Here is a 16,875-nt window from a genome sequence, read left to right on the forward strand (position 1 = left end):
TGTGGGCATCGCAACTTTACATGAAGGGTTGTGCTGGTGGGTGCCAGGGGGTTCTGAGGAACAAGCACAAAGATTGGATGTGGGGTGGGTGCGAGGTATCAGCCAGTGATCGGTGGGGTGGGGGCAGTTGGGAATTTGAGGGGTGGCAAGCAAAACTGATGCCAGGAAAGAGGTGTAACTTAACCTTGCAGCTTGGTGGAGGTTGTTTGTGTTCCTCCGACATTGGGCAGCTGTCCTCCTGGTCATGCTGCCCGCAATGACAGCCGCTACCACTGCCCCCCAGGTGCCTCCAACCCGTCGGGGGGAACAGGATGTCCCGCCTCTCACCCACAGCATTGAGAAGCCTGGCGAGGTCGGCATTGCCAAAGCGAGGAGCAGGTCTTTGCACTGCTATCCTTGGTGTTGACTGGGAGTGAGTGGTGAAGGAACGTTTGAAAGCAGCTTGTTAACGGCAAGACGCTGAGGCGCGAGTCTGTCGAATCAGACGGCGAGACAGCCAGTAATGCCGAGAATCACGTGATGGCTCATTTTTTGGCAACAAGTGTTGCTTGACACAGGCCGCAATCTCGCCAAAGCGGCTGTCGAGTAACACCGCGCCAAATGTGCCCAAAATGACACTTGGATTTCCCAGTTGGCCTTGTAGACCTGTTCACCTTTTTAAAAAGTCAATGAGGTCTGATGGTGTTGGCAGGTATAGAGACTGTGATTGAGTTTACAGATTTTTGGGCCCATTTATTTAGCTCCCACTGAGAGTGTGTAAAATTCAATCTCACACGCACACTCTGTCTGCATGCCAAAGATGATCCACATTGAATCCTCACTGTAAATAGGACTGTAGTTGGTGTGACCTTTCCCTGATCTCTTTTACTAGATTCTTGCAATCAAGTTGGCTGAGAAAGAAGGTGCTCGGGTTGTATTGGCCACAGACCCTGATGCAGACAGACTGGCTGTTGCAGAACAACAAGAGGAGTAAGTATCAGTAATTGCATTTTATAAGACAGTTGTAACACACTTAACGTTTTTAAAGAATGTTTTTAACAAATCTAAATAAAACCACCACTTTTTGCAGCAAGGTACGTGCACCACTTCCTTTAAGATCCCATTTACTTCACTGATTAGGCCCACTATCCGCCTCCTGTGATGTGTTCCTCTATGATTCTTTGGCCTGAAGTTTTCAGATGGCGCGGTCTCTGGTCCCACTGCTGACCCCGTGTGCCCCACAACCATTTCACGCTCCAATGAGAGTTAAGCGGCTGCAGGTCGAAATTCCAGCCCTCATGGGGAGGAAGTCCCACTGTACAGAGTTGTCAGCCAGCAGCTCGCCAGTTCCTGCAACAACTGCACTTACTTAGACAGAATAAATTCAGGAGAATGCCTGAGAGCAAGTCCAGGTACTGGGGGCCGAGTTAAGCTCAAAAGCTCCCAGGACGGCCAGGGTAAGGAAAGCCTGGGGTGTGCGAAGGGGGCGATGGAGGAGAGACCAGTGGGGGATGGATGACCGGAGGCCACTGGACTGTAAAAGGGTGGAGGCGCAGGGGGTTTCTGATGGAGGTGTCCGACACCCCTCCCTCCTGGGATCTAACTTTGTTTAATTTCATTTTTCCTCCATACAAGTTCAATCCTCCCGCCAGCCTACTGAGGCTGGGTAAGAAACTGCCCCCAAGGGCAGCGGACGCATGGGAACACCACTCACCATCATGAATTGGAGCTTCACTGTTGCTGGGTCAAAATCCTGAAACCCCTCCCTAACAGCACTGTGGGTGTACCTACACCACATGGACTGCAGTAGTTCAAGAAGGCAGCTCACCACCTCTTCTAGGGCAATTAGGGCTGGGCAATATTTTGCTAGCTATGCTCACATTCCAAGAGCAAATGATCTGTACAATATCACTGAGATGCAAATCTCTTCCTGCAGTGTAAATTCCATTACCTTTTAGAGCAGTGAGTGGAACATGTGGGTGTTATGAGGATTACAATTTGTCAGCCGCCTACAGGCATGCCTGAGCACATCACTGCTTTTATAGATAATATTTTCAAGTTAACTTCATATTTCTAGGTGTTTTAAAAGTTCAGAGAAAGCTATGTGGTATTGGACCGGTTTCATACCAACGGTCATTATGAGGTGAAGGGACTTTTCCATTGTTAAGATTGCATTCTGTTGCTTTACATTGCATCAGAACCTGACTTGGTCACGTGTTTCTTGTGTGCCTCCAGCTGTTCCAAAGTAACTTGTTTAAAATTAAAATAACATTAGTCAATTGCATGTAGCTTTGCCCGCCCTCAAGTTGATTTTTTTCTCTGTAAATTAGGTGATTAGACAATTGGGAGAGTATTCAGAATTCCATTCCACAAAATAATTCCGCAAAATGGAATGGGAAATTTTGCCACAGGAATTTACAAAAATAAATATTAGCTCAAAAACCTGCAATCACAAGAAGATTTATAATTGAGTTATTTTTCCAGGTTTCTTTTTGTTTGGTAGATTTATTTAAAATTTGCAGGAAATAAAGTCCCTGCCTGTAATGACTCTTAGCAAATGCGAAATCCCTGAGCCAAGCAGTTTCTTCCTGTGCTGCTGTGTTGAGTGTGGATAGGCCTCCGCTGAGCCTGTGGATTGGACATTCCTCTATGATGTGCTGCAGTTTTCTCTCTCCCACAGACACATAGAGGGCTAACATTAATGCCCCATCGGTGGGGATTGGCCAATCAGTGATTGAGGCCGATCCTGAAGCTGTTAAAGGTGGACCATTCTTTCCTCAGAGAGTTAGAAGCTGGCAGCTGTTGGGTTGGGCTTGAGACCAAGTACTTGTTTGTCATGCCCAATGATTCCCATTCATTTGTCCAGGTGCAATTTGTGTTGAAGTCCTGGGTGGAAGGGTTTTTCCAGATCAGCCTTTTGTGGGCTAGACAGATTTAACATGGAGTGGCAGCTGGGGGCTTTGCAAACCTCTCCTATTATTTTATGAGTTATTGCAAGTCGATGAATTTGTGGAAGAGTGAAATTTGCCAGGCAGGTAGCCACGGCAATGGTGTTGAGTGTAGTTGTTACAGAATGTCATTTTGGATACAGAGTGTTAAAGAGTGTTCTTATAAGCCTTTCTTTTATGCAATTTTATGCAACTGCCTCCACAGTTGAATATTCTACCAGTGGTCATTGTTGAAACCTGTTAACATTGAATTGTTATGACTCATCACCTTTAGGAGAAGAGGGGTCAATTCTGTCTTTAAAACAAATGCTGGAAATATTCAAAGGGCTGGTAGCATTCTGGAGAGAGAAACATAATGCTTCAGGCCTGTGACCTTTCATCAGAACTGAAGAGAACATTCTGTCTTCAGTACCCCACCCAAATTATACATGTTTAGAATAATCTGAATAATTTAACAAGACTGAAATAGATATTTTATGAATCATCCTGATCACACCTTTACATCATGAGCTCTGACTTGTTGGTTCCTTGAAGGCTCAATTCGTACCTTCAGTACCCAGGCTGCATGGGTTCAAGAAGATACCCACCATTACCTTCTCAAGGGCAACAAGCAATGGGCCTCCAAGGCCCACATCCCAAGACTGAATAATTTACAATATAGTAAGTACCGTTTGACTATATTATGTGAAGAAAAGACACAGGATGGGATTCTCCGTTGGCCGATGTGGAAATCGGGAAACGTGATTGGGCGGAGAATCGATTCAAATGCAAAATCGCAGCGGGCGCCGATTTGACGTCAAATCGCAATTCTCCATCATCTTGACAGCGGCGTCAATGCGTCCTGGAACGCACGTACAGTAAACTGCGTTTGCATATCATTAGAGGACCCACCCCGGTATTCTCCGGGGCCTCTGCGATTCTCCACCTCCGAGTTCCCGATGGCGAGGTTCACTTGTGCTTTTAAAAATTGTGAAATCGGCGTCGTGGCTGCTGAGGGAGGGAGAGGGGGTACGGAACATGTCCAATATTGCCATGCCGCTGGCTGGGGGGGGCTTCAGCCAGGGCCAGGGGGAAGTAGTGGGAGTTGGCCAGGAGGTGGGCTGTGGGGTCAGGGTCGACGGGCGCGGAACACCATTGCCGCAGCCGGCAAGGCAGCCATTTTTTAAAATTTAGAGCCGGGATTGAAACTGGGACCTCGGCGCCATGAGACAGCAATGCTAACCACTGCGCCACCGTGCTGCCCTACCGGCAAGGCAACCATGTAGGTGCGCATACCGCTAACAGCCTACTGTGAACTTAGTACCACGGGTCGTATAGGTGTCCCCCCAGGGCACAGGGGGTGACATCTGGCCCCAGCCGATCCATCAACTATGTGGGCGCGCTCCAGCACAACCAGTGCCATCTTATTGGCTGGGATGAGTGTGTGTGGGGATTGCAATGTGCATATGCGGTTGCAGCTTGTCAGCCTCCCGAGTGTCAATCACGGACCCGGCGAATCCCACAAAGTTGCGCCGGTGCTAGCCTCTCTACGGTAGCCGAATAGGTCCAGGCGTGGCGCCAGTCTTGCTGTCGTAAAAGTCCACGAATTCTGCATTGGCGTCAACATTTAGGCGGGATTCTCCTTCCCAAATTTGTCTGTGAAGCATTTCAGTCAATTCTAATTCTGGTTTTATAAGTTGAATCATTGCCCCGAGTTCCACAGATCATGGCGTTTGATCACTTAAAAGAATGTTTTGCTCACCCAGCAGCAGCTTAAAGACTGAAGGGGCTAAATTCTTTTTTAAGTTTGTACACAAGATGTGGGCATTGCTGGCTAGGCCAGCATTTATTGCCCATTCCTAATTGCCCTTGAGAAGGTAGTGTGCTGCTTTCTTAAACCGCTGCAGTGCATGTCTTGTAGAAATATTGACAATGCTGTTAAAGAGGGAATTCCAGGATTTTCTCAGCGACAATGGAGGAATGGTGATATAGTTCTAATCTGAAGGGAAACTGGAGGTGGTGGTGTCCCCCTGCATCTGCTCCCCTCATCCATCTTGATCCAGGTTTGTAAGGTGCTGTTGAAGGGGCCTGTTGCAGCGCATCTTGTAAATGGTACACACTCCGGCCTATGTGTCAGTAGAGGAGAGAGTGAATGCTTAACATGGTGGATAGAGTACCAGTCAAGTAGGCTTCTTTGTTCTGGATGATGTTGAGATTCTTGAGTGTTGTTGGAACTGCACTCATCCAGGCATGTGGAGGGTATTCCATCACACTCCTGACTTGTGCCTTGTAGATGGTGGAGTCTTTGGGGAGTCAGGAGATGTGTTACTCTCCCCAAAATTCCCAGCCTCTGATCTGCTCTTGTAGCCACCGTATTTATGTGGTTAGTACAGTTCAGTTTCTGGTCAATGGTAATCCCCAAGGTGGTGTTAGTGGGTTATTCCATGATGGTAATACCGTTGAATGTCATGGGGAGATAGTTATATTTCTCTTGTTGGAGATGGTCATTGCATGGCACTTGTGTGGCACAAATGTTACTTCCCCTTATCAACCCAAGCCTGAATATTAGCCCTGTCTTGCTGCATATGGACATGGACTACTTCAGTATCTGAGGAGTCGGGAATGGGCTGAACATTGTGAAATCATCAGCAAACATCCCCTTTCCGATGGAGCGAAGGTCATTGATGAAATGGCTGAAGATAGTTGGCCTAGGACTCTTATTCTGAGGAACATCTGCAGCGATAACCTAGGACTGAGATGATTGATCTCCCAGAAGCACAACCGTCTTCCTTTGTCCTCGGTAATGACTCCAGGCAGTGGAGAGTTTCCCCACTGATTCCCATTGACTCCAGTATTACTAGGACTCTTTGATGCCATACTTGGTCAAATGCTGCCCTTTGAATATTCCCCCACTGACATTAAGCCACACTGTCTAGTTATGTGCTGAGTTGGCTTATGAAGGCCATAGCTTTACCAGTGGGCTTGATGTTTCTGGGCTAGGGGCATTTTCAAAAAAGACTTCAGAAAATCTCCAGAAATCAGAAATTCCTCACTCTTACAGTTGTGACTGGTTTAACTTTATAGTAAGATTGCGTACACATTTTAAGAGTAATCACTTGAGTGGAGTATTGGAGGACCATAAAACTTTACCCAGGAAGAGTCAGCCCTTCAGAGTGGGGAAAAAAAGGGAAGATCATTTTCACGCACATATATGGCACAACTCCAAGGATTGTGGGAAACGTGTGTGTGTCTCACAATGTCCCATACCTCTAAACAGCCATGCTGAAACATCATGAAGACAATGCTGACACTTGTGTTTTATTCTTCAGATCCAATACCCCTCACCTCGAAAGTCTCAAAGATTCATTCAGTAATATTACCAAAAGATAGATGACAACTATGTTCTATGTACTGTGACCTGCTTCTTGTGTCTTGTTGCAGTGATAGTTGGAAGGTGTTCTCCGGCAACGAGCTGGGAGCTCTCCTGGGGTGGTGGATGTTTAAGTGTTGGAAGGACAAACATCCAGATCCAACTGAAGTGAAGAATGTGTATATGCTGGCAACCACCGTCTCCTCTAAAATCCTCCACGCGCTTGCAATTAACGAAGGCTTTCAATTTGAGGTGAGATACAGGTTTACAGCAATTAAGACACTTTGTTGATATTTTCATAAAAAGGCTTCTTTTTGGACCTCAAGATAACCGTGTTTAGTATTGGAGACGAGGTCCCTTTTTACCATGGTAACTGATGACTCCAATTGGGCGTTACAATTATCATTGGGCAGGGGAGGGAGTGGAATTAGCCAGTGCCCCACTGGGCAGGGGAGGGGGTGGAATTAGCCAGCGCCCCACTCATTGGTATTCAGTAACTTTCTGCAGGAAAATCTATAGTTAGCAATGGGAATGTGAGGCTGTTAATCCTCTGCCTATTTCTTTCTCATCTCACATGATGTTTAGTGCTTAACATCATAGAATTGGTCCAGTAAGAGTCAATAACTTTAGGACGGTGTTGTACAGTACATCGACCACAAGCCACGTGGGGCTAATTGGGTTACAGATGTGGTTAATTGTATTTCTGATTAATAAATATAAAATTAGTAGATGCAGTCCTGTCACATGTGATGTCAATTCAATGAGACACAGCATGTGAACATTAACCGTTTTTGTGCATTTGTTCGGAAAACAGTGAAACTAAGAGCAGAGTTTGAGAGTTTTTTTGATCACTGGGAATCTTTTACCTGGTTGCTGAATGACAGAGGTTGTTAAATAAATTTACCTGTGTTGTATTAAGGTCTTTTTAAAATTGTTGCATGTGGTTAAAATAGTGTTGCAATGTTAACCCGAACCTGTGGCTACTCAGCAAGTTAATTCGACAATCCAAATCAACGGTGCTTTTGGAGAGAAGTACAGCCTTGTGCAATATGTTCATACAAGGAAACTGCTCCTGCAGCCTTTGTGCCCAAAGTGTTCTAGTCTGCAAGGTACAGCAACAGTGATCTTAGTTTCAATTGTATTATACAGCTTGTAGCTGTAGCCTGGTGGCTCCAGATAACCCTCTGGACTAAATTGATTTTTACCAGTAGTATTATCTCATTTACACAAAAGTGCTGAGCAAGTTGTGCTGAATCTGACAATTTGTGACCTACAAGCACTTCCTTGTAATTTACTCCAGGTCCCTCAAAGGGCCAACGGGGGGAAAACCACTTCTACTGAAAGTAGCGCCCAGGATCCACAAAGTGTCATGTCCTTGATGAATAGATACAAGGTTTAGGACTGGAGGAAGTGGGGAAGAACTTCCTTGAATTCCATGCCATCATTGGATCTGAAGAGGAGGAAAGAAGTGGTTTAAAAACAAATACCTGAGGTGCCTAGTTTACACTGCGATGCTCAAAATGACAGCTCATGGAATTGGTTTTTGTAAATTGATAAAACAGTTCACTAAAAATCAAACCTGTAAATCCTTGAAGTCCTCAATCTGTCAGAACATCCAAGAACCTGAAATAATCAGTTGAAATGGGAGGTAACCAAGTGCTTGTATTTTGGTGAAGTTCAATATTAATGGGTATATCATCTCTCCTATATAGGGCAAGTAACAAGCGAATTAGATGGTGAATACTGAGCTCAGGAACATGGGGTGTGATTCTCCGTTTCAGAAACTAAGTGCTGACTGAATCGGTGGTGTCCTACAACCACGGAAACGGTGCCGGTCCCGGATCAATTCAGGATCTGTTACTGGACTAGACCGGCGCCACATGGAACTAGAGCAATTCCAATGAAAAACGGTGTCCGATTCGCCGGAGCTGGGATTGGCACTCGAGAGGCTGACAAGCTGCAGCCACATATAAGCGCTCCACTCCACTCACACTCATTCCAGCCAACAAGATGGCAACCCGAAGAGCGGCACCCTGTTTTGCAGATGCGGAGATCGAGACCCTGCTGACTCCATGGAGGAGAGACGGGGCAGCTTATACCCCAGGGTGGGAAGGAGGCTGCCACCACACACGTGCAGCGGGACATCAGGTGGAGATAGAACCCCATGAGGGGGCAAATGTCGGAGGGCGGTCCGACTCCAGGAACTAGTTGCTGTCCAGGCGGATCTCCGGCTTCAGGAAAGGGTGGTCCCATCGATGCTGGAGATGCAGACACAGAACCAGGGGCTACATGAATTGTCAGCATCCATCCAGCGCCTGCAAGTACAGTTGGAGCAGTCCAACCACCTGGATGGGCAGGAGGCGGTGGCAACTATGCGTGCCACCCAGGCCAACACCACACGGGTGACGTATGCGGTGAAGGCCTTGGTGTGAAGGTATCGACCATGGGTCAGGATGCCCAAGGTCTGGGGCACTCTGTGTGGGTGGTGGCCGAGGCACATAACAGGGCGGCCCTGTCTATGGCAGGAATGTACCAGAGACACCTGGACATTACAACGGCGCTACAGAGCTTGGCTCTGTCACAACGGGTCATGGCCCGGGCGCTGGCTGACCTGAGACAGAGGAATGTGGCACAGTTGCAGAGGGAGATGGCCCAGTCCCTGTGCTCCATGGCCGCGAGCAATGAGATCCTGGTCGGTACAGCCCTCTGAATTGCCGTCATCAGCCATGACCGCAGCAGATAACCTCAGTCTCCCAGGAGACAACCCCTCACCCGGAGGTGCGCCTCGTGGAATCAATTGGGTGGGCGAGGGGATGGCGGGTTGGGAGTGGGATCAGTGTACCCAAACGGCTGGTGTCGCTCCACCCAACAACGGGCACGATGGGAAAGCCGGAGAATACCGGGATGGGCCCGTTAATGATATGTAAACGACACTTACTGCACATGCATCAGAGAATGCATTCACACCGCTGTTGAGGCACCGGAGCATGGCATTCTGTCGGACGCCCGTGCCTGCCTCTATTTTCGGCTGATGTGCGATTCTCTGCTCAATTGTGTTTCCTGAATACGGCCGACAGAGAATCCCACCCCTGGTATCTGGTGTGTGGACCCTGTCATCTGCCACAGCATTTCCCTTCCTTTCCCTTGTTTTCCCTTATTTACAGAGTGAGAGAAAACAAGATGCTATGGCAATGGAGAGTTTTCGAGGCCGGGACTGATCCAGAGTCACCGAGGCTAATCGCAGCAGTTGAGTGTTCTCTTCCTTCGGGCAGTGTGTGGTCAGCCGAGCTGGGGTCCTGGGGGTTCATCCAAGATGGCGGCTCCCATTGGTCGCACATGGCTGGGGGTGCACAAAATGGCGGCGGCCATCCCTCTAACATGGCGTCCATGGGACAAGATGGCGGCGCCCGGGGTCTGCACGTGGCCCTGGAGTAGGAAGATGGCGGCGACCGCTGGCCGCACGGGGTCTGTGGAGAGGTTTGTGGTGGGCGGTCCGCATTCGCCGCCGGAGACCGCGGCAACTGCACGGGCCTGACATACCCCCATGAAATGGCCCTTTTTGCTGCATCCCTTGCAGGTGGATGCGCAGGCCGGGCAGCGCTGGCGGGGGTGCTTGGCCTGCCCGCAAAAGTAGCAGCGGGGCCCCTCGGGGTTACCAGGCCACCTTGCAGCGCAGGCTTGTGGGGGGATGGGGGATGTCTCGGGGTCGGCTGCGGAGGGGTTCCACGATGCCCAGGGGGCTGCCGCGCGGTCGGGAACGTAAGCGTGGGCGTTTCTGGAGGCCACATCCAGGGAGCCTGCAAGGGCCTGTGCCTCCTTGAGACCCAGAGTGTCTTTTTCTAGCAGTCGCTGGCGGATTTGTGAGGATAGCATACCTGCCACGAAAACATCCCGGACCAAGAGTTCAGTGTGTTCGCTCGCCGAAACTTGCGGGCAGCTGCAGTTTCTCCCCAACACCAGGGGTGCACGGTAGAATTCTTCCAGCGATTCCCCAGGGGTTTGTCGCCTCGTTGCTAGCAGGTGCCGGGCGTAGACCTGGTTTACCGGGCGAATATAATGTCCTTTTAGCAGCTCTATTGCTGCATCGAAGTCTTCCGCTTCCTCGATGAGGGTGTAAATCATATAGACAACATCCACTGCCCTACCTGCATCAATCATCTTTGTGACCTCCTTGAAAAACTCTATCAAGTTAGTGAGACACGACCTCCCCTTCACAAAACCATGCTGCCTCTCACTAATACGTCCATTTGCTTCCAAATGGGAGTAGATCCTGTCTCGAAGAATTCTCTCCAGTAATTTCCCTACCACTGAAGTAAGGCTCACCGGCCTGTAGTTCCCTGGATTATCCTTGTTACCCTTCTTAAACTGAGGAACAACATTGGCTATTCTCCAGTCCTCCGGGACATCACCTGAAGACAGTGAGGATCCAAAGATTTCTGTCAAGGCCTCAGCAATTTCCTCTCCAGCCTCCTTCAGTATTCTGGGGTAGATCCCATCAGGCCCTGGGGACTTATCTACCTTAATATTTTTCAAGACGCCCAACACCTCGTCTTTTTGGATCTCAATGTGACCCAGGCTATCTACACACCCTTCTCCAGACTCAACATCTACCAATTCCTTCTCTTTGGTGAATACTGATGCAAAGTATTCATTTAGTACCTCGCCCATTTCCTCTGGCTCCACACATAGATTCCCTTGCCTATCCTTCAGTGGGCCAACCCTTTCCCTGGCTACCCTCTTGTTTTTTATGTACGTGTAAAAAGCCTTGGGATTTTCCTTAACTCTATTTGCCAATGACTTTTCGTGACCCCTTCTAGCCCTCCTGACTCCTTGCTTAATTTCCTTCCTACTTTCCTTATATTCCATTCCACACAGGCTTCGTCTGTTCCCAGCGTTTTAGCCCTGACAAATGCCTCCTTTTTCTTTTTGACGAGGCCTACAATATCTCTCGTTATCCAAGGTTCCCGAAAATTGCCGTATTTATCCTTCCTCCTCACAGGAACATGCCGGTCCTGAATTCCTTTCACTTGAAAGCCTCCCACATGTCAGATGTTGATTTGCCCTCAAACATCCACCCCCAATCTAGGTTCTTCAGTTCCCGCCTAATATTGTTATAATTAGCCTTCCCCCAATTTAGCACATTCACCCTAGGACCACTCTTATCCTTGTCCACCAGCACTTTAAAACTTACTGAATTGTGGTCACTGTTCCCGAAATGCTCCCCTGCTGAAACTTCTACCACCTGGCCGGGCTCATTCCCCAATACCAGGGCTGTTTAGCACAGGGCTAAATCGCTGGCTTTGAAAGCAGACCAAGGCAGGCCAGCAGCACAGTTCAATTCCCGTAACAGCCTCCCCAAACAGGCGCCGGAATGTGGCGACTTCATTGAAGCCTGCTTGTGACAATAAGCGATTTTCATTTTCATTTCAGTACCGCCCCTTCCCTAGTTCATTTCAGTACCGCCCCTTCCCTACATATTGTTTTAAGAAGCCCTCCTGGATGCTCCTTACAAACTCTGCCCCGTCTAAGCCCCGGCACTAAGTGAGTCCCAGTCAATATTGGGGAAGTTGGAAGAGAGAATAACCCGAGTGCGAGGGGTCTTTGATTATGCTGCCCGCTTTCCCCAGGCAGCGGGAGATGTAGATGGAGTCAATGGATGGGAGGCAGGTTCATGTGATGGACTGGGCTGTGTTCACGACTCTCTGAAGTTTCTTGCGGTCCTGGGCCGAGCAGTTGCCATACCAGGCTGTGATGCAGCCAAATAGAATGCTTTCTATGGTGCATCTGTAAAAGTTGGTAAGAGTTAATGTGGACATGCCAAATTTCCTTAGTTTCCTGAGGACGTATAGGCGCTGTTGTCCTTTCTTGGTGGTAGTGTCGACGTGGGTGGACCAGGACAGATTTTTGGAGATGTGCACCACTAGGAATTTGAAACTGCTAACCACCTCCACATCGGCCCTATTGATGCTGACAGGGGTGTGTACAGTATTTTGCTTCCTGAAGTCAATGACCAGCTCTTTAGTTTTGCTGGCATTGAGGGAGAGATTGTTGTCGCTGCACCACTCCACTAGGTTCTCGATCTCCCTCCTGTATTCTGATTCGTCATTATTCATGATCGGTCCACTATGGTCGTATCGTCAGCAAACTTGCAGATGGAGTTGGAACCAAATTTTGCCACGCAGTCGTGTGTGTACAGGGAATAGAGTAGGGGGCTAAGTACGCAGCCTTGCGGGGCCCCAGTATTGAGGACTATTGTGGAGGAGGTGTTGTTGTTCATTCTTACAGATTGTGGTCTGTTGGTCAGAAAATCGAGGATCCAGTTGCAGAGTGGGGAGCCAAGTCCTAGGTTTTGGAGCTTTGATATGAGCTTGGCTGAGATGATGGTGTTGAAGGCGGAGCTGTAGTCAATAAATAGGAGTCTGATGTAGGAGTCCTTGTTTTCGAGATGCTCTAGGGATGAGTGTCGGGCCAAGGAAATGGCATCTGCTGTGGACTGGTTGCCGCGGTATGGGAATTGCAGTGGATCAAGGCGTTCTGGGAGTATGGAGGTGATGTGCTTCATGATCAGCCTCTCGAAGCACTTCATTACGACTGGAGTCAGGGCCACCGGACGGTAGTCATTGAAGAGAAGGGAAGAGTGCGCTGCTGCCGGAGATTCTACCGGGCTTTGCTTTGTAGCCCGTTATGTTGTTTAAGCCTTGTCACAACCGATGAGAGTCCCTGTCGTTAGTCTGTGACTCCAGTTTAGTCTGGTATTGTCTCTTGGTGTCCCTGATGGCTTTGTGGAGGTCGTACCTAGATTTCCTGTATAGGTCAGGTTCGTTTGTCTTGAACACCTCAGACCTGGCCTTCAGTAGGAAGTCAATCTCCCGGTTGACACTGATATAGTGGGCTGATGACCTCCTATGCTGCATCATTCTATAATTGCAACTCTTGTTAATTCCTCCCATGTTAAATAAATAGGAATATGATCACTTTCCAAGGTATTTACTCAAGCGGTGGTTTTAAAGGTTACACAGGGCATTCAGCATCAAATACGTCAAAAGGATAAATGCCAGCCTTGCTACTACATATCTGCTGTACTCTGCATTCCAATTTGACCAACTTGAGTAAAAATATCCAAGACAGCTTTTTGCATATATTTTGCTGCTAACTGTGATCGCTGTTTTGTTTCAGGAAACCTTGCCAGGGTTTAAGTGGATTGGAAACCGAATTGATGAGCTCCTACAGAGTGGGAATGAAGTGCTGTTTGCATTTGAAGAATCTATTGGTAAGCAATACTCTCCGCTTTTCTTTCTTCTGGTTTGGGCTTGTGTTTGAGGGAAGGTTTGTTGTCTGTGAATGCTCCAGGCTTGCTGCTATAATACAAGTGAGTTGTAAGGCTGGGATTAAGTTCTGCATAAGTAATTAATCATGTGCTAATTGAGACATTATAAACATCAGCTGAGCTTCAGGATTATATCACTGCCATGAAATTGCTGCTGACCTTTGCGACAGTAAGTTGCAATGAGGAAATAAGAACCTTAAAAATGGATATAGGTAGGTTAGGTGAGTGGGCCAAAATCTGGCAGATGGAGTTTAATGTGGATAAGTGTGAGGTCATCCATTTTGGTCGGAATAATGGAAAGGCAATTTATTGTCTGAATGGGGAGAGACTTTGGGGTGATCCGATGCAGAGGGATCTGTTTGTTCGCGTGCATGAGTTACAAAAAACTAGCATGCAGATACCGCAGATAATAAAGACAGTGAATGGAATGTTGGCATTTCGAGTATAACTGTCAGGAAGTACTCTTGCAACTGTACAAGGCATCGGTGAAACCGCACCAGGAGTATTGTGCACAGTTTTGGTGCCCTTATTTGAGGAAGGATGTAGTGGCATTGGAGGCAGTTCAGAGGAGGTTCATTAGATTGAGTCCAGAGATGAGGGGGTTTGTCGTATGAAGAGATTTTGAGCAGTTTAGGCTGATACTCTCTAGAGTTTGGAAGTATGAAGGGAGATCAAATTGACGTATACAAGATGATAAAAAATATGGATAAAGTAGACGTGGAGCGGATGCTTCCTCTTGTGGGGCATTCTAGAACGAGAGGTCATAGTCTCAGGATAAGAGGTAGCAAATTTAAAACAGAGATGAGGAGAAACTACTTCTCCCAAAGGGTCGTGAATCTGTGGAATTTGTCACCCCAGAGTGTGGTGGATGCTGGGATAGTGGGTAAATTTAAGGAGTTGTTAGACGGGTTTTTCACTAGTAATGGGTTGAAGGGTTATGGAGAACTGACAGGACGGTGGAGATGAGGGCAGGATGAGATCAGCCATGATTGTATTGATCGATGGAGAAGGCGCGAGGCTAAATTGCCGACTCCCGCTCCTAGTTAGAACATGGAACATACAGTGCAGAAGGAGGCCACTCGGCCCATCGAGTCTGCACTGACCCATTTAAGCCCTCACTACCACCCCAGCCCCATAACCCAATAACCCCTCCTAACCTTTTTGAACACTAAGGGCAATTTATCATGGCCAATCCACCTAACCTGCACATCTTTGGACTGTGGGAGGAAACCAAAGAAAACCCACGCAGACACGGGGAGAACGTGCAGACTCTGTACAGACAGTGACTCAGTGGGGAATTGAACCTGGGACCCCTGGCGCTGTGAGGCCACAGTGCTAGCCACGTGTGCTACCGTGCTGCCCTTATTTTCTAATGTTCTTATGTTCTAATTATTAGTTCTTATGTTCTAATTCTGTCTAATTCCGCCTTCCAGCTCTTGGCCTATAGCCCTGTGGGGAACACCACCTTGAGCACAAATCTGGTGTTCTTGATAAGGAGATTTCTTGATTAATAAAGGGATCATGGGTAATGGGGAGAAGGCAAGAGAAATGGGGATAAGGAACATATCAGCCATGATCGAATGCCGGAGCAGACTTGATGGGCCGAATGGCCTAATTCTACTCCTGTATCTAATGGTCTAACTATGCATATTATGTGGTCTATTTGAAAATGTGTTTAGTCTCTAAACCCATCCGTCGCCCCTCTGCATGCCCCCCCCCCCATCACCATCCCATGGCTCACATATAGGGCAGTAAGGGTGGCAGGTTTCCTTCCCTAAAGGGCTTCACATTCTGGTTCACTAAATTGTACATACAATTCATGAGGGGTGCAGGAGGATTTGGACCTTAGAACATAGAACATAGAACAATACAGCGCAGTACAGGCCCTTCGGCCCACGATGTTGCACCGAAACAAAAGCCATCTAACCTACACTATACCATTATCATCCATATGTTTATCCAATAAACTTTTAAATGCCCTTAATGTTGGCGAGTTCACTACTGTAGCAGGTAGGGCATTCCACGGCCTCACTACTCTTTGCGTAAAGAACCTACCCCTGACCTCTGTCCTATATCTATTACCCCTCAGTTTAAGGCTATGTCCCCTCGTGCTAGCCATTTCCATCCGCGGGAGAAGGCTCTCACTGTCCACCCTATCTAACCCTATATACCTTGGTGTATATCTGCATAAATTATTTAAGGTGGCAGGACAGGTTGAGAGAGCTGTTGATAAATCATACAGTATCCCAGGCTTTATAAATAAGGGCAGAGAGTACAAGTGCAAGGAGGTTATGTTAAACTTGTATAAACATTGGGTCATCCTCAACTGGAATACTGTGTCCAGTTGTGGCACTGTTTTCCTTGGAAAGGTTAAAAGGCAATTTGAAAGATATATTCAAAATCATGAGAAATTGGGACAGGTGTAGATCGGGGAAAACTGGTCCCACTGGTGGAAGGATCTAGAATCAGAGGCTACAGATTTACGGTAATTGGCAAAAGAAGCATTGGGGACTTGAGGAAAGACTTTTTCACACAGCAAATAGTTAAGAGAGAGAATGCCCTGCCTGAGATTGTGGTGGAGACAGATTCAAGGGGATTTAATTATTACAGTTGTCTTGTTATGCTTTAGGCATTGCATTAGCGGCTTCCTTGTGGTGCACTTGACAAAGGAAGGTTCAGACATGGAGATAACTTCAACACGTTTATTAATCTATTTACACTTCTCCTACTCGAGTTCGTCACTACTGTTAATCCTTCTATAGCTACTCAGACTGACTAACCAGTCTGCTACAATCCACGTGGTGGGTGTAATATTGAATCAACCCTGTGTCTCTGCACACTGACTGTCTCCATTGGAAAGAGGAAGATCATGTGTGTTGTGTCCTTTATATATGGGTTGGTGTAATGCCCTCCTGTGGTCGTGTCAGCTCTGTGTGTATCGTGAATGTCCATTGGTCGTGTCCTATCTAACTGTTCTATTGGTTGAGTGTCTGTGTGTCATGTCTCTGGTGCTCCCTCTAGTGTCTAGCTAGTCTACATGTATTTACATTAACCCCTTGTGTCTTTACAGTGATGCATATCACCACAACAGTATCTGGGAGTAAAGAATGCGCAGGGTTACAGAAGGTGCGAGGAATAGCACACAGTGACTTGCTCGTTCAGAGCTAGCACAGACACAGTGGATCGAATGGCTGTAACAGTTCTGAAATTCAGTGATTACTTTGGGGTTTAACAAAAATTGAACACGTTTGAGGTCACTTTTACTAATCCCA

The 16,875-nt window shown here is 47.6% G+C and overlaps 1 protein-coding gene across 1 annotated transcript in view; it reads left to right on the forward strand.

Annotated features, from left to right (window-relative positions):
• Positions 1-16,875, forward strand: part of pgm2l1 (phosphoglucomutase 2-like 1) — a 223,921-nt gene that overhangs the window by 185,775 nt on the left and 21,271 nt on the right. Inside the window, exons 8-10 of the mRNA XM_072477505.1 lie at positions 872-969; positions 6,348-6,528; positions 13,453-13,546. Coding sequence (XP_072333606.1) covers positions 872-969; positions 6,348-6,528; positions 13,453-13,546 — 373 coding nt within the window. The remainder of the gene's footprint in view (positions 1-871; positions 970-6,347; positions 6,529-13,452; positions 13,547-16,875) is intronic.

This window comes from Scyliorhinus torazame, chromosome 15 (assembly GCF_047496885.1).
Source record: "Scyliorhinus torazame isolate Kashiwa2021f chromosome 15, sScyTor2.1, whole genome shotgun sequence".
Taxonomy (NCBI): Eukaryota; Metazoa; Chordata; class Chondrichthyes; order Carcharhiniformes; family Scyliorhinidae; genus Scyliorhinus; species Scyliorhinus torazame.